Source organism: Podarcis melisellensis, assembly GCF_964234715.1.
Source record: "Podarcis melisellensis genome assembly, chromosome: 1".
In the NCBI taxonomy this organism is placed as follows: domain Eukaryota; kingdom Metazoa; phylum Chordata; class Lepidosauria; order Squamata; family Lacertidae; genus Podarcis; species Podarcis melisellensis.
Window position 1 is genome coordinate 124346219 of NC_138528.1, and position 18734 is coordinate 124364952.

Sequence of the window (18734 nt, forward strand, 5' to 3'; positions counted from 1 at the left end):
TGTATGCAGGCTTATATTATATATATATATAATTATTATTCTTTTGCATGTGTGAGATACCTATAGCTGACTGAAGGAGCTTCAGCAGTGGAGATGGAAAATGCAAAGGGGTTGGGGGGGGGAAGGGGGCGAAAGCCGAGAGAGGAACAAAGGATAGAGAACAGGAGCAGCAGGCGGCAGCAGATTTCCGGAAACGAAAGGGAAAGCGGGGAGGCAAGGGTGCAAGTGGCCAGAGGTGCTTTTCGCGGCTCTGGCCGGCAGGGGGTGGCTTTGCGCGCACCGGTGCGCGCCCGCGGCTGGCCGGGTTTTGTGCAGCCAGTACTTCCTGCATCCGAGCAGGCTGGGCTAGCAAGACCAGCAGCCTTTTCTGCTCCTCATCTAACAAGCGGCAACCGCAGCAGCAGTAGCCCCGGTCTCCGTTTCTGGACCCTCCCGACCCAGCGGATCTGCATGCGCCCGGAGGGAGAGAATGGCAGTGCTCAAGCTCGCCGACCAGGTAGGAGGAGAGGCGAAGGGAGAAGAAGCCACAATGGGAGGCTGTGGCGGGGAGGGGATCCGGCAGAGCCCGGCCGCAGCCAAGGAGCAAGCAGGGGATCGGCTGCCCTCCGTTGCTGTCTAGGGCCGGAGAGGAGAAGTCGCAGGGGGAAAGATGGGGGGGTCATGGATCCCCCTCCTTCCATTTAACTGAACGCCAGCCCTGCCCGCCCCTGCGAGCAGCATTTCATTCCTTGCAAGCGCCGAGCCCCGTTGTCCTTTCCCAGGCGGTTTTGCATTGTTGTTGTTTTGCAAAGGCCTTTCCCCCTTTGCAGAAGCGGCATGTTTCTGTCTAATGTGAATCCAGAGAGAGAGAGAGAGAGAGAGAGAGGAGGAGGAGGGCCGGGGGTGGCGGCTCTGGATTATTATTTCCAAAAGGCCCTTTTGCAGAAGCGACATGGTTGGGGTTTATTTTTGCTCCGAAGCAAACACACACACAGAGTCAAGTTTCTCATTGTCTTGGGGGGGAAACGAGCCCTTGTCAAAATACTCGGAGGTTTAGTTATTGCGCGGAGGGGAATCTCACGACAACCGTGCATTTGTGGTTTTCGTTGCCGTTCTTTTCGGCGGAGGAGAGATGGCTGTTTGGAATCGCGTCGCCCAGCCAGCGAGGCCTTTTGTCCTGCTTTGCGGCGAGGGAGCATTTGTCCCCCCCCCCGGACGAGAGATCCCGCCACATTTTCCTCCTGGTCCCTCTTCTTCCTCCTCCTGCTGCTCCACGATTTACCTGCGCAGGGAGGTGGCGGTGCGGATGTCGGGTTCTAAACGCGCGACAAGGGGAGAGAGACTGATGCTGTCAGTTGCAGCGCCCCGTCAAGCCAGCCTCTGGCATGGCTGGCTTCGCCCGAGGTTTCTAACCTCCCTCATTGTCCCCCCCCCCGCTTCCCCCCTTTTTAAAACGTGACACTTTACAGCTGGCTGCATTCAGGGCTGTTAATTGGCTGCTCAATCAGGGCCGGTCCCCAGTCGCTGGAGAAGCTCAAATATTTATGCAGCCTTTTATAAGCGAGAACTCCAAAGGGGAGCCTCTAATAGGCTGTTTGTTTAACCAATCCACGGAACTGTTGGATCCATTTAATCCCCAAGCCTGGGACTACTGGGTTTTAGTGGCGTTGGGAAAACCCTCCCCTTCACTTAAAAACAAAGGGGATAAAACTGTATTAATATTTGTGTTCTTAGAGGGTGCTTGTTGTTTTCCAACTCGTAGAACGGTGTCATCGCAACAAGATCAACAGCCTTGCACCTTTTTCCCCCCGTAAAAAGAAAAATGAAAAATTGAGCAGCAGGATTTGTGCTTTTGGTGTGGGATACCTAATATGAAGGTCCATTAAATAGCTTAACACAATGTATAAGCAGTGAGTTAGTCAGATATAGGTGCTTCTTATTCAATTGACAGGCTACATCAAGGAATGGGCAACGTCAGCTCGTCATCTGCTTTTGTTGTATGTTCCAGTATGCAGATATGTGTACTTTTAATTATTACGCTGGCACCTTGCAGTCAATTCCTCTTGAGAGTATTGTGTGCCACTGAGCATAACCCTTTACAATTATTTCTAAGATTGCAAATTACCCTCTTAAATTTGCAGAGTAGGATGAATGCTGTAATTTGATACGAAAACCGCATTATAAGTGTTCCTGGTGTCTTTTAAAGTTCTCTTGTTGACTGTGCAAACAATATTTGTTTTTGTAGCTATTTTTGGATGTGAATAGCACTTCGAAAGGCATATGGATTTTATTGCTTACTCCTTCACTGCATATCTTGATTGAACCGGTACGTCCATAGCTCCCTTTTTTTCTTACCGAGGCTTCAATTCTCTGTTGACCTACCCATTGAATTGAATGAGTCTTGCTTCCGAGTAGGCGCGTGTGGGATTGCGCTGCAAATCTCTTACCATTAATAGCACAAAGCATTAAAAAGGGACATTGTGGCTCTTATATATAGTGGCCTCATTTATCTACTGACTGTACCAACTGTTTCAAGCTTGCCTGGTTTAATCTGCTAATTTTGGTTTAACTTGGTCTGTTTATAATCAGTAGCATGGATATCAGCCTAAATCCCCCACTGCTTCTTAAACGGATTATCAAGTTCTTCTTAGATAAAGACCACTGTGGTGCACCTTTCTCAATTTCCTGCTTTTTAAAAGTATATTGCCTGCTGAAATCCGTTGTTTCGTTGCTTCTGCCATGCGTGGAAAGTTTGGAATGGAAAGTGTCCTTTCGATCTCATAAAATAAAGGCAGATATTGAAAGTAGACTGCGTTGTCTTCTAATAGCCAGATGTGTGTTTGTAATTGTGCAGTAAGCAATGTTTATAGTGCTCTCTGTGGCACATGCCCCTTGATGCTGCCTTGTCTTCATATTTGATGCTTCTCACTAATGGCGAAATTGTTTCACGCCAAGAGACTTTCTCTGTGTGCTGCAGGGTAGCACAGAGCCTCATAAATCAGAAGAGCCAGGTAGGCTCTGCAAATTGAACATCCCGGCTGCAGTTAATATTGGAGGTGTCTGTGCTCTGGCTGATAAAGCGCGGCGTTTCAGCAGCGCTTAAAGTCTTAGCCTGAAATCATGTCTTCAGTGCAGTCCTCTGGGGAATTATGGCTCTAAAGGTTTTAAACCTTTACTAAACCTGGGTGGGGGGGGGAGAGCAGAAGAGAGAAAATGAAATTTGCTTCTGACACACTTCGTGATCGAAAGGAACTGGCTTTGCTTCAGCTTTAAGAGGCCTATGTTGTAGGGCAAACCCTGTGCCCCTTCTCCTGTCAGCCGACTGGCCAGCTTCCCGTTTGGATTATCGTTTCCCCCACCTTTTTACCTTGTTGGAAATGGAAGCTATGAAGAAAGCCAGGTGTAAGGAGGCGGGATCCAGACCATGCATTTAAAACCCTCTCCTACCATTTTGACAGTCCTGGCTTCCCCCAAAGGATCCTGGACGTTTGCTAAAGAATATTGTTGTTTGTGAAAGGTTGTTAGGAGAATCTTCATACAGTTACAGTTTCACAATAATAATAATTAATAATAATAATAATAATAATAATAATAATAATAATAATTTATTATTTATACTCCGCCCATCTGGCTGGATTTCCCCAGCCACTCTGGGCGGCTTCCAACAGAACACTAAAATACAATAACCTATTAAACATTAAAAGCTTCCCTAAACAGGGCTGCCTTCAGATGTCTTCTAAAAGTTTGGTAATTATTTTTCTCTTTGACATCTGGTGGGAGGGCATTCCACAGGGCGGGCGTCACTACCGAAAAGGCCCTCTGCATGGTTCCCTGTAACTTGGCTTCTTGCAGTGAGGGAACTACCAGAAGGCCCTCAGCGCTGGATCTCAGTGTCCGGGCAGAATGATGGAGGTGGATACGCTCCTTCAGGTATACTGGACCGAGGCCGTTTAGGGCTTTCAAGGTCAGCACCAACACTTTGAACTGTGCTCGGAAATGTACTGGGAGCCAGTGTTTCAAGACCGGTGTTATATGGTCTCGGCAGCTGCTCCCAGTCACCAGTCTAGATGCCGCATAACTACAGTTTCCAGGACAGTGAGGAAAAGCAGGTGCTCTTGCTGAGAGCACCTGTAGCTCTATCTCCATTAAGACTGCACTACAACAGAAATTAATTATTGTCCATTATCGACACTGGGCTTGTCCGCACTGGATTTTACAATGTTTTTGCAGCTGTTTGCATTCCTGTTCAAATTTGCGCAGCCCACATGATGTTACCTTCAATATCAATCTTTATGCTATATTTATGCAATCTTTATGCTTTATGTGTAAATTTGGGTCTACCTGATAATGGGGATAATATGATAATTTGGGGGAAATTGGGCTGCAATCTGCTCCGTAAAGAGTGTCTCCATCGTTCAGCCCAGGCACTGAGGTCCAGCTCCAAGGGCCTTCTGGCGGTTCCTAGGGAACTGGGCAAAGGGCCTTATCGGTAGTGGCACCCTCCCTGTGGAACGTTCTCCCATCAGATATCAAGGAAATGAACAACTTTAGATGTCTTCTAAAAGCCAGATAGTTGTTCATTCTGCCTTGCTTCCATTTCTTTTCCAGCTGTGCTTTTAACTGTTTCCTGTGTGCTCCTGACCCTGAATAATATTTTTCTTTTGATTCCTCAGTTTTGCACAAAGACAAAAAGCTGCACAGGCAAACCATTTTTTTAAAAAAAAGTATACACCAGATTTATTGCACAGCAATCTGAAAAGTGTGAGCTGAGAATTTACAATTGCTTTCATTTCTTTTCTACCGTGCCAGCAAGCATGTGCCAGGAATATACATACATAGATAGATAGATGATAGATGATAGATAGATAGATAGATAGATAGATAGATAGATAGATAGATAGGATAGCGATACATAGATAGATATAGATATTTGATCCCTCATATTTGCCCCAAAGCAGAAAACTGTAGAAGCAGATTAACAGTTTCCTGACTGTATACTTATGCACACTTCCTGTGGAGGGAAATTGTTTAAAAAACAAGATGTACAAGCAGATACTTGTGCGCATGCCCCGTCAGTACTTCATCAGCATAATTAGACACATAATAGACACATACAAATTTTGATATAGAATTGGCATGGGGGAAATCCTTTTGCATATCAGTGCTGCAGGAAATCTGCAAAATAAGAAAACAAGTACAGTCACACCTCATGTTGCGTCCGCTTCAGGTTACGTGTTTTCGTGTTGCGTCCCATGGCAACCCGGAAGTACTGGAACGGGTTACTTCCAGGTTTCGCCGCTCGCGCATGTGCAATTCCAGAATTAGCCCTATTAAAGATCTTCCAGGACAACAACGCACATTCACACGACGAGGAACTCATTAAGTCACGTATTCTCAGAAGCTAGAAGCATCATAACTAGACACTGGAAAAACCTATCAGGAGTGAACATACACCACTGGTACGAAAATGTATGGGAAACCACCTTATTAGAAAAGTTAACCAACAAACTTGAACTGGCACGGGGACAAGTAAAGGAGGACTCCGCCCCCCCCGGTGTGGCGCCCCTTTATCACATATACAGCACAACAGCATACAAATTGATATGGCTAATCTGACACAGCAATGCCGCCCCCAATACAAACAAGCCACACAGCAACCAACCGAATGCAACTAACCACGTTCTAGCAATGCCAACAAAAATAAATAAATGTACATAAAGGACATAAATGTATCATAATCGCCCTCCATCTCTCTTTCCCTCCCCACCACATAATGCATATGAGGGGGGGGGAGAGTGACATGTATGTAAAAAAGGTAAAGGGACCCCTGACCTTTAGGTCCAGTGATGGCCGACTCTAGGGTTGCGGTGCTCATCTCACTTTATTGGCCGAGGGAGCTGGCGTACAGCTTCCGGGTCATGTGGCCAGCATGACTAAGCCGCTTCTGGCGAACCAGAGCAGCGCACGGAAATGCCGTTTACCTTCCCGCTGGAGCGGTACCTATTTATCTACTTGCACTTTGACGTGCTTTCAAACTGCTAGATTGGCAGGAGCAGGGACCGAGCAACGGGAGCTCACCCCGTTGTGGGGATTTGAACTGCCAACCTTCTGATTGGCAAATCCTAGGCTCTGTGGTTTAACCCACAGCGCCACCCGCGTCCCTGACATGTATGTACATCACCCCAAAAAACCCCAAAGAAGACATATTTTCCTTCTCAAAACAGTACATTTCCTTCATAGGCAAATGAAAAGGGATTTCAAGGAAGAATTGGCTAAAATTCATACTGTGAATCGACCAAGATTTCTGTAATTGGCAGGCAGTCCGTGTTTCCACTGAGCTAACATCACATTGTGCAATAGAAAAGACCTACCTAGAGTTATTAGTCTGTGATGGCTTATTATTTGCATGTGTGAGACATGAATGCATGCCACATTCAACAAGCGGCGAACATATACGTGTGAACCGGCCCCTCGGGGCTCCTAGCTACTGTTAGTGGGAGTCAGCATCTTTTAATCTTGCTGAAGTTATGGGTTTCATCAGGTGCTTTTTTTGGGCCGCAGGCATCTGGTCTTTGATTGCTCAGCGTTTGTTTCAGCACAGCTGAGTCAGGTGTCAGGTTGAAGGCTTCAGCCCTAGTCCCACTGAGCTCAATAGTGAGAAACGCAGGATTGTGCTGCAAGGCTCCTTTAGAAGCCGTGGGCCCAATCTTAGAACCCACTTCTGCTTGTTGCTGAGGGTGAAGGACAAGTGGTTTCTGCAAACATCCTGCTTGTGGGCTGTTGCACGGAGGTTGACGCAAACCCTCTTGTGACTAATCACTGGTTACAGCAATGCGTGTTTCCATGCAAAACAAGACACTTCACCCTCTCTGCTCCACGAGCGAACAGTCTGAATTTTATCTGAGGCACGTGGCTTGCGGCGCAATTGTGTGCTGGTTTTCGTTGTTGTTTAGTCGTGGAGCCCGAAGCATCTGCAAAATTCATTTCTTACAACAAGTCACAGATGAAAATGTTGTTGTTGTTTAGTCGTGTCCGACTCTTCATGACCCCATGGACCAGAGCACGCCAGGCACTCCTGTCTTCCACTGCCTCCCGCAGTTTAGTCAAACTCATGCTGGTAGCTTCGAGAACACTGTCCAACCATCCCGTCCTCTGTCGTCCCCTTCTCTTTGTGCCCTCCATCTTTCCCGACATCAGTGTCTTTTCCAGGGAGTCTTCTCTTCTCATGAGGTGGAGTCTCAGCTTCAGGATCTGTCCTTCCAGTGAGCACTCAGGGCTGATTTCCTTCAGAGTGGATAGGTTTGATCTTCTTGCAGTCCGTGGGACTCTCAAGAGTCTCCTCCAGCACCAGAATTCAAAAGCATCAATTCTTCGACGATCAGCCTTCTTTATGGTCCAGCTCTCACTTCCAGACATCACTACTGGGAAAACCAGAGCTTTAACTATACGGGCCTTTGTCGGCAAGGTGATGTCTCTGCTTTTTAAGATGCTGTCTAGGTTTGCCATTGCTTTCCTCCCAAGAAGCAGGCGTCTTTTAATTTCGTGGCTGCTGTCACCATCATGTGCAGGTTTACTGAGAAGTAAATGGTGGTGATTTCTATTTCCCAAGTAGGTTGATTGCATCCATAAACGGTGTTTGCTAGTGTTTCTTCTCCCTTTCCTCTGAAGAGTCCGTCCCATTCTCGCCCCACTGCCCCCTGGACCCTATGTGTTGAACCTAAAGTGCAGGGAAATTTTCAGACAGCAGTAAAGCACGTGGCTGCTGCATGTTGCAATAACTGATGCAATTCAGTTCAGCTCTTTTGCAGAAGGAGCAGCGAAAATAAATCTTCTTTTCCTCCAGCTTTGTCATAACAATGCATTGGGGTTTTTTTTGGGGGGGGGGATAGCTTGACAGGATTTGAGGTGCATAAATTAAAGAAGCTTGCAGCAGTGCTCATTTCTGTTAGTGCTGTTTAGGATGCTTACTCACTCGGGTTTTGGAAAAAAACGGCCGGGTTCCATGTTCAAAAGGTTCCACTTCTGCTTCCGCATGCGGAGCAGACGGTTGCACAAGTGAAATTGAGCCTCCTGCTGAAGTCCCCTTCTGCATGCAAAGGCACAAGGTACGTGCACAGGACAACCAGATCTGCACACAGAGTGTGCAAGCATATGCACTCTCAGGTAGAACTGTGCACATGATACTTTTCTGTTCCCCCAGCCCTTTCGTTCCCAGTCTGAATACTAATTGAGAAAGCAATGAGCAGTCCTTGCACTGTGCCATGGTTTTTGAACTGTGCTCTGCCGCTGCCCCTTTAAGGGCACTTTGAGTGGCATCAATTAGCAAGGTAATAGTGCCCATGAAAGTGTCACCTGCTGCTTTCTGCATATCAGGCCCCTGCTAATGGCTCAGGAACAGCTATAAGCCCAGGGTAGGCCTTTTTTCTCCTCCTCCTGGTCAGCTGGCAAGCTTACTCTGTGGATCAGACATAAAAATACAGTGGTACCTCAGGTTACATACGCTTCAGGTTACAGACTCTGCTAACCCAGAAATAGTGCTTTAGGTTAAGAACTTTGCTTCAGGATGAGAACAGAAATCGTGCTCCGGCAGCGCTGCAGCAGCAGCAGGAGACCCCATTAGCTAAAGTGGTGCTTCAGGTTAAGAACAGTTTCAGGTTAAGAACAGACCTCCGGAACGAATTAAGTACTTAACCCCAGGTACCACTGTAGCTGAATCTTCTGCTTCAGAAAAACTTCTGCACACACGCACACACACACACACACACACACACACACACCCTGAGGCCAACAGTGCTCCTAATCCTGAAACACTGCCCAGGAGTTGTCCAAAGTGACTTGTACTCTTGGGCTTGGAGATATCTTCTGGCCAAAGGGGCCTGGAATTGTTAGACAGAAGCTGCTGCCCGGGTACAGACTAGAAGTCATGTTTCCCTGATGGCCCACATGACACAGTCCGGCCCTACCATTAGGAGTGAGGAGCAGTGGCAAAAAGTTGGTGGAGCAGGACTTGACCTGCACTCCTTAACCAGACACAGTGGAAGGCGCCAAATGATGGTGTGGAATATACAGCCGGTCCGATTGGCTTCTGTACATGAAAGGAGGTGCTTGTCCTTAACCTTGCAGAGCAGAATGTCTTGGACCAGACTTGGAAAAAACATACCCTTCTTTCTCCCACATTTTAACATGCACTTTGCTGCTGTCAAGGAACTGCTTGTGCAAATAATAATAATAATAATAATAATAATAATAATAATAATAATAATAATAAAATAACCATGCAACCTGATCACGAATGCAACTTTTCTTTGTCTTCATTACTTTTTCGGACTACAGTCGGTTCTAGTTTCAGGGTTCCCTGCAGTTTGGCGACCTTAATAACCAAGAAGGCTTCCGTCACCATCTTTGCTACTTGTGCCCAGTGTGATTTGTGCTCACGCTCTGAATTAAAGCTGTCATTGTGTGGAACCAATGGCTATCCCAAAAGGAATCGAACCAGGAGATATGCCTCTTCCAGAAAGCGACCGCATGAACCCCCCAGAAACAGTTATAATTGGGCAAATGGGGGGTGGGGTGGAGAAGTGATCTATACAATCTGTTATGTTGCGTACTTAAGTCTCCCTGGGTGTGTATGTCATGAGGTTTCACTGGCCCTTGAAATATGAGTGGCATCCAGCAAAACCGCATGCTTCTCAAGGTGTGGTATTTCATCTCTGCATGACATGTGGCTTTCAACCTTCTCCTGCTCAACTACAAAATAGGGACATGGTTGTCATGGTGACACAGGAGCTCTGTCCTGCCTGAAAGCTCATAGCTGCCCAGCGGTGATCTGAGGGTCGTGGTTGACCTTAGGATTTGTGCATGTTGGATAGGACCGGGGCAGAATGGTAAAGCTTGCTTATTCCTGCTTTGTCCAAGGTTCATTCTTCTGGAAGAATGCAGTACATCCTGACCTTTTGAAAAGCAAACCATGGGGACTGCAGGGCGGGGGAGAATGTTCTACTTCTCCTTTCAGCTGTGCCAGTCTGGGTCAACGGTAGACCTTGCCAGTAGTGGTGTAGAGTAGTAGTGGTGCCAGTAGTGGTGAGAGCCAGTGCTGTGTAGTGGTTAAGAGCAATAGACTCACAATCTGGTGAACCGGGTTCGAGTCTCCGCTCCTCCACATGCAGCTTGGGCTAGTCACACTTCTCTGAAGTCTCTCAGCCTCACTCACCTCACAGAGTGTTTGTTGTGGGGGAGGAAGGGAAAGGAGAATGTTAGCTGCTTTGAGACTCCTTTGGGTAGTGATAAAGCAGGATATCAAATCCAAACTCTTCTTCTCTAGGCTCTGGGGGCATCTGTAAGTCAGGGGCAGCCCGCTACGGCTCCCAAAATCCCTGACCGTTGGTGTCACCTGGTGGCAGTGATGGCCACTGATAGCTTTGAAAGAGGATTAGTCAAATTCATGGAGGATAAAGCTGTTGTCAGGGAACTGCCATCAGCTCTGAGGCGAGAGGTGGAAGGGCAGTTGTGTTATAGGGAGCCTCTGAAGATCATGCGAAGCAGCTCTTCCTCCGGCGAGGAGGAGAGCCCCGCCTCCAGTGGGGAAGGGATGCAGGGATCAGAAGATGCTAGAGAGAGCCACAACACTGAGCCTGAGCAAAGCGGAGGGGAGGCAAGTCCCCCTTTGCCAACGCCCTCTCTGCGCAGTCGATTTGTGCGCAGAGAGGGGAGGAGAAGGATGGGGTTCAAAAGACTGTTATGCTGGGGAAGGTTTAAGGACCGCTCACTCCCAAATTCTGCTAGCGACTGAGCAGACATAGACTTGAGACGCTCTGCACTGTAAATGGTTTTCTATGGATAATAAAGCCTGGGAAAGACAGGTGGGAGTCTTGCCTGTTCGCTCTCGAGCAACCACGCTGGCACATAACAGCTATCACTAGCTTCTAACCCTGATGGTTATGTCCCATTGTTGGAGGAAGTATGTTTAGGATACCAGTCTCTGGAAACCACAGGAGGGGAGAGTGGTGTTTGGGTCCTGTTGTGGTTGGCCATAACAAAAAGTTCCAGGGTTAGGAACTCAGATATATAACCTAAGCACCAGATGGCCCCTTAAACCAAGGTTGCAATTGCTAAAATGGAATGTCTACTTTCCACTTTGGGGCAAAACTGCTCCAAAGTCTTATTTTTCAAAGGATGGACTGACTGTGGTTGATTATCAGTTAAACATCTAGCTAGTTCAGAGGTCCTCCTTGAGCTCAGTCAAGAGCTTTGAGAACTTAGGGAAGAAAAGTCACTTGATCCAGGGACAGTTCACATATACATTGGCCTACCCCCGACCTCTTTTTCTTGATGGCGACTGCTCCTTCTCAGGCTGCACAGAAAAAGCATTTTGGTTTCAGAAATACACTCTGATTGTGGAGATAAAATATAACTGATAGAATTCTACAGTGTCGGAGTACAGCATGTGAGAAGTCCAGATCCAATGATCCTCAGACGGTGGAGATATCAGGCACTATCTTGGTGCCCAGGAATCTTCACTTGGTCACAAATGGTTGGTAGTCAGGTGCAAAATTGATGCTTTTGAGTTATGGTGCTGGAGGAGACTCTTGAGAGTCCCATGGACTGCAAGAAGATCAAACCTATCCATTCTTAAGGAAATCAGCCCTGAGTGCTCACTGGAAGGTCAGATCCTGAAGCTGAGGCTCCAATACTTTGGCCACCTCATGAGAAGAGAAGAAGACTCCCTAGAAAAGACTCTGATGTTGGGAAAGATGGAGGGCACAAGGAGAGGGGGACGACAGAGGACGAGATGGTTGGACAGTGTTCTTGAAGCTACGAACATGAGTTTGACCAAACTGCATGAGGCAGTGGAAGACAGGAGTGCCTGGCGTGATCTGGTCCATGGGTTCACGAAGAGTCAGACACGACTAAACGACTAAACAACAACAACAAGGGCCTCATTCACTCTCAGCTAATTCTCGAAGAATCACGTGTCAGCTGTGTGTGTGGCCAAAACTCTAGCTTTTTGACTTTCTTTCTTTCTTTTTGCTGCCCCCAAAGTCAGTAAAGGTCTATGGGTCCTGAGAAATTTGCTTTGGGGTAGTGGCTGAATGAGCCCCACCCCCCAAACTTTGATTCACCAGCTTAGGTTTTAGAATGAAACATGCACATGTCGCAATAGGCGTGATTTTCCAAGAGAGATGGGAGAAGGAATCTTTTGACATAGCGCTTCCATCTGCAGTTTTAATAAGTCCTTGCATCATCATCATCACCACCATCATCATTATATTATTTAAAAAGCTTTTAAAAAACCCTAATTAATTAGGGTTATCTTTTGAGTCAATCTGAATGTTCCTAATGAATTAATCAACTCCATTAATTGGCCAAGATGTTTTTTCCCCCCTTTAAAGTCATTTGATGTGAAATAGTAGGGTAAATGTTGTGAAAGCTGATCCAAATCTCATGCGCTGGTAAATTGAGTTCACTGACAGGTCTTGCAACAGAAGCTGAGTTTAAGTCAGCACTGTGCCGTTTGTTGTCCTCAATTATATAAAGCTCTAAGAATTTCCTCCCTCCCCACCCAAAAAACCCCCATTTTCTGCTTCCTCAAAAAGATAATTTGGTATGCAAGTGTAAAAGAGGAAGTCGAGGTTCTGCAAAAACATTTTGTCAAAGTGAGTTTCCGCAAGTCTTGTGATGCCTTAAAGATGAGCAAGTACATGACAACACTGTATTTCACAGGCCATTTCATCAAAAGCAGCCATTGTGAAGTGGTTATGAATAGCGTGAAGCTATTTAGAAATCACTAATAACTCACTTACTTTGAGTTTGTGTCTGTAGCCATGAAGGCCTGGTTTAATGCCCTGAACCCACCCCACTGTTCACTGATGCTTTTATGCACTTACAGATTTTTAAAACCGCAGCTTCTTAATTTCCCTTCTGCAGAACCATGGCTGACTTGATAGCTTGCGTATTTCTCAGCTGGACGAAACCAAATGAAACACCAGAAGTCGAAAGATCCTTGTTGACTCTGCTTTATGCCTTCAACTTATTTTAATTATCTCCGCCCTGGATCCTTTCTCTTTCTTCTTTTTTTTTAATCCTAAATTTATTAAGCGAATGGATTCCTTGTATATTCATCTTTGGTCCTTCATTCACATGGATGGATAGGCAAACTAGAATTTCTGTTATGCTCCCAACCAGTGCTATTTTTCTAGAAAAAGAGGTGCCGGAACTCACCACAAACACCTCTCCTCGTTCCCTTAGAATGGCAATGGCACCCACCTCAAAGGTGCCGGAACTGAGTTCTGGTGAGTTCCCCCTGAAAAAAAGCCCTGCTCCCACCCACTCTATTGCTGTGTGCATTACTGGCATAAAATGTTGTGAGGTTGGCATCTCCTGCTGGGTTTCAAGTCAGATTTGCATGATGTTGAACACGTTAGTACGGTTTGATGTGCCTGTTCACTTTCTGTCCGTACCCAGTGCATACAGAGGGGGCTGGGATGTAATCTATCAGGAACTCCTATTAGCGAAGCTCTCATCTGCACATGTGCAGCAGCTCTCTCAACTGTACACACCTCAGTTGAACTGTGACTTGAATGTGCCTTTAAGTTTCCAAGTCAAATCAAAGCTGCTTTGCGGGGAGGGAAGTCCATCACACTGCAGCCCTTCACAAGACACTAGGATAGCTCTGCATGGTGGATAACAACATGGGTAAAGGTAAAGGGACCCCTGACCGTTAGGTCCAGTCGCGGACGACTCGGGTTGCGGTGCTCATCTCACTTTACTGGCTGAGGGAGCTGGCGTTCAGCTTCTGGGTCATGTGGCCAGCATGACCAAGCCGCTTCTGACGAACCAGAGCAGCGCATGGAAAGACCGCTTACCTTCCCGCCAGAGCGGTACCTATTTATCTACTTGCACTTTGACGTGCTTTTGAACTGCTAGGTTGGGAGAGGCAGGGACAGAGCAACGGGAGCTCACCCTGTCGCGGGGATTCGAACTGCCGACCTTCTGATCAGCAAGCCCTAGGCTCTGTGGTTTAGACCACACCACCACCCGTGTCCCTTAACAACATGTGTGTACAGATTCGAAAAGCTGCAATGGGAGTACTCTGAAGTCAGAGTAAATGGTGATATGTACACAGTCTCTCTCTCTTTCTCTCTCTCTGTCTCCTTGGGCAGATGGAAGCTTTCCTGTAATGCAGTACAGTCATACCTCGGGTTGAATGTGCTTCAGGTTGAGCACTTTCAGGTTGCCCTCCGCGGCAACCCGGAAGTAATGGAGCGCGTTACTTCCGGGTTTCGCCGCTCGCAGACGCTCAAAATGATGTCACGTGCATGTGCGGAAATGGCAAAACGCGAACCGCGCACGTGCCGACGCACCATCACGTCCTATGTTCCATTCAGGATGCGAACGGGGCTCCAGAACGGATCCTGTTCGCATCCTGAGGTACCACTGTATAGTGGTACCTCAGGTTAAGTACTTAATTCGTTTCCGGAGGTCCGTTCTTAACCTGAAACTGTTCTTAACCTGAAGCACTACTTTAGCTAATGGGGCCTCCTGCTGCTGCCGCGCCACCACCATGCGATTTCTGTTCTCATCTTGAAGCAAAGTTCTTAACCTGAAGCCCTATTTCTGGGTTAGTAACCCAAGGTACCACTGTATAATAAAGGGAGCCTCTTCATCACTCCACAGCACAGAAACCAAGAGAGGAGAGGCTGGCATAATTTGGGTGAGCAGTTGTGAAAGGGTGTCAATCGGGCATTTTTCCAGCCATACTATTGGCCCCTGTCCTAGCTTACATTGCATCCCTCCCCACCCAGACAACAGTGTTACATGCATGTATGAGTCAGTCTGTCGTGCAGTGTGGACTCCCCCAGCCCTGTGCCCTGCAGATGTGGCTGCTAATCAACATCTGCTTTTGTCTAGTTTCATATATCGCCTTCCTCTTCTCCCAGATTTTGCACTTCTTCCTTTGAGCAGGATGCTACTCTGATCTGAGCAGCCCCCTTGGACCTCTCAGTTAAACTCGCTGGGTTGTGGGGTGAGGACGGACAAGGCTCTCTAAAGAAAATTTGCCCACTTGCTCATCATAGAACGTTTCCATGGGATATAATCCTAAATCATAGAATCGTAGAGTTGGAAGGGAACCAAGGGTCATCTAGTCCAACCCCCTGCAACGCAGGAATAGCAGCTAAAATAAATTCCAGAAGGTGCTTTTATGGCAGACTAGGGAAACCACAGAGCCTAGGACTTGCTGATCAGAAGGTCGCTGGTTCGAATCCCCGCGACGGGTGAGCTCCCGTTGCTCCGTCCCTGCTCCTGCCAACCTAGCAGTTCGAAAGCACGTCAAAGTGCAAGTAGATCAATAGGTACCACTCTGACGGGAAGGTAAACAGCATTTCTGTGCGCTGCTCTGGTTCGCCAGAAGCGGCTTAGTCATGCCGGCCACATGACCCGGAAGCTGAGCGCCGCAACCCCAGAGTCGGTCACGACTGGACCTAATGGTCAGGGGCCCCTTTACCTAGGGAAGCAGTAGCCCTACCTTACTCTCGTTAGACCTAGGCCTGTTGTCAGACATGGTGGGAGTTGATGGGTGTAGATCAGTATCTGGTGGGTGCTGGGTTGGAGAAGAGTTGCTCACATCTCCAGTTCAGATTGTGTTGTCGTTTGCCAAGAACGGATGCTTAGAGACAGCAGTGTGGTGCTCCTCTAGTAAACCCTAGCAGTGGTACACCCAGATATAGACGTAACTTTCCACTGAGATGAAAGTGCAAGCTATTGTTCTGTGCAGCCGATAATATCCTCTGTATCTCTGTCCTGATTGAAATGCTGAGGTTTACATATGGCTCCTGGACCTTTTGCAGAGACCACCCAGAGCCAGCGGTGAAATCGGAATCTCTCTCTGATTCTTTTACACCGTATATTAAAAACTGCTGACCTGAAAGAGGGATGTGTGGGGTTTCATTGTAACAAAGGAAAGCCAGAAATAAAATACAATAGGAAGGACTATGCCACGCGTGTGTCAAGGAACAGGTTTGAAACAACATGCACCGATGCCAGAAAAGGCTGTAATTCGGGCAACGTATTTGCAGCACAGCACACACACCACCAGTGAATGGATTCTACCCCACCCCTCTTACAATTTGTAAAGACAATATTAGCAATACACTCGGCACACAAGTTTTGGCTGCCTGACATCTGCTTGCAGTAATCTGCTTTCAATATGTGGTAGGCATAGTTTAGATTTCAAGCCGCAAATGTAGCACAGAGAACTGTTTACGGGTGTGGAGACACACACACTGTCTGGCCATGTGTGCTCATTCTTAGGTGGGGAGACTCTATACATAATTATCTGTGTAGATGTGTGCTCTGCCTGAGCTGGAGGGCAGTGTTGTCAGCTTTGCAAGCGGAAGGTTTCAGGTTCAATCTCTGGCGTAATAATAATAATAATTTATTATTTAAACCCTGTTCATCTGGCTGGGTTTCCCTAGCCACTCTGGGCAGCTTCCAGCAAAATATTAAAATACAATAATTCATCAAATATTAAAAGCTTCCCTAAACAGGACTGTCTTCAGATGTCTTCTAAAAGTCAGATAGTTGTTTATTTCCTTGACATCAGATGGGAGGGTGTTCCACAGGGCGGGTGCCACCACCGAGAAGGCCCTCTTCCTGGTTCCCTGTAACTTCACTTCTTGCAGTGAGAGAACCGCCAGAAGGCCCTCGGAGCTGGACCTCAGTGACTGGGCAGAATGTTGGGGGTGGAGACGCTCCTTCAGGTATACTGAGCCGAGGCCTTTTAGGGCTTTAAAGGTCAGCACCAATTGAATTGTGCCCGGAAACATACTGGGAGCCAATGTAGGTCTTTCAGGACCGGTGTTATGTGGTCTCGGTGGTCACTTCAAGTCACCAGTAGGTAGGGCTGCAAGAGTCTTTTGTGAATGACATTCTGGAGAGCCACTGCCAACAAGGCAACTTCCTATGTTTTTTGTTGTTGAACTTTGTGGACTTGAAGAAATGCAGCTTCGGTTAAAACAGGGTGCAGTGTCCAGGCAGATGTTGTTGGGCCGCAACTCCCTGGTCCACCTCTGACCATTGGCCATGCACCCTGATTACCGTAATAGGATGGCATGGCATCACCACAGATTGCAGTGCGGCTTATGGCAGTAAGTCGCCGGACAGCCTGGAACAATTTTGCACATCAAATCAAGTACTCAGCACTTTCATCAGTGACTAAGTGGTAGAAAGGATCTTCTCTTGAATACCTTGGAGAATTTCCATGACTCTCAATATATGGCCAAGAGGCTTTTGAAGTTTGGGCCTCATTACTCCATAAAGCGAACACAGTAATTGTCCATATGCTAGAATATGTGTTTGCTGGCTCGTTTTCCTGTCCGAGGAGTGTTGGCTTTCAAAGTTAACTTCCTATAAAAACCCCAAACAAAGAGTAAGTCATTCCTCTAAGGTTGTTCTAACTGCTCCAACATAACTAGGTGACCTAGTTATGATTCCAGGAATCAACAGCCTTCCAATATAATCAAGGAGGCACATTCTTAAATTAAAGGAGATGAGCTGCTGTTACCTGAATCAAGGGTAGCTAATAAACAAAAGCCAAGTTTGAAAATTCCTTATGCAACTTAACTTTGAATCTAGTAGGAATAGCCAGAATTGCAAGGTTCCAGTATTTTCTTTTAGAGGCTATTGTACACATCCTGCAGTGGTTTCTGAATAAATACGTTTTGATTAACTAAGCTTTGAGCTCTGAAGGATTCTAGTTTAAAAGTTCATTCTGTCCAACGTTTGCGTGGGACTTTTCATCCACCTCCCAATAAAGTGAACGATGGCGATCTAATTGCATGTTCAATTCTGGGGGGCAGGGAGCCCATAACTTTCCACAGGGGATGGGAATTATTATTTCACCATGGCTTTATGGAAGGTTTAGCCATAGCAGTAAAGCAAAGTCATTCAATCCATTGTAACCCAGAGCTGCATTTCTGTCACAATTCCATTGCTTTCTCAGTTACAGATAGATAGCCGTGTTGGTCTGCCATATCTGAAGAAGTGTGCATGCACACGAAAGCTCATACCAAGAACTAACTTAGTTGGTCTTTAAGGTGCTACTGGAAAGAATTTTTTTTGTATTGCTTTCTCAGTTCAACTTAACTGTAGGAGCCAGATGTTGCCACATCTGGCTGTGTTGCTTTTCTTCCGTTGTGGTTGCTCTGCATCATCGTTTGCTTGTTGTCTTGAAGCTGCCCAAATAGTCTAAATCCTCTCACACGTGCATATTTTGCCAAGTTGGCTACACTGTGCCAGGAAAAGAGTACTTCCAAGTTGTTGCCCTTACACGAGAGACAATGGAGCAGCAGTACGTTGGGGATTAAATAACTACTAGACATTGAAATTCCATCTTGAGATGTAAATATGCTATCGTTGAACATTACAGGACATCGTTAGTCATGAGCGGGGTTTAAAAATACTGTGCGACTCCAGAGTGTGCTTTGTTCTGGAACCGAAACGTTAATAAACTTATTCCTGGAAAATGTGCAAAGGAATCCTTGAGCTTTGTGGGATTCAGTAAGGCTGTCTGCAGTTTCAGAACAATATTATGATTAAACCGAATTTGGGTCAAAATATGCGGTTTGCTGTTTTAATTCCACAGCAGTCCTTGCTCCTCAAGAGAGGTAGGGGAAGCAGCAGGACTGCTGTTATTACTCAGGCCAGCTGCTGAGCAGTCTGCAGAAGTTATTTGCGAATGCAATTAATCCAAGAGAGAA

The 18734-nt window shown here is 46.7% G+C and overlaps 1 protein-coding gene across 7 annotated transcripts in view; it reads left to right on the plus strand.

Annotated features, from left to right (window-relative positions):
• Positions 1–411: 411 nt before the first annotated feature.
• Positions 412–18734, plus strand: part of ANKRD44 (ankyrin repeat domain 44) — a 153796-nt gene continuing 135473 nt past the window's right edge. For all 7 annotated transcript variants that reach the window (XM_081910771.1, XM_081910776.1, XM_081910774.1 and 4 more), the window contains exon 1: positions 412–496. In XM_081910771.1, coding sequence (XP_081766897.1) covers positions 470–496 — 27 coding nt within the window. In that variant the 5' untranslated portion in view covers positions 412–469. The remainder of the gene's footprint in view (positions 497–18734) is intronic.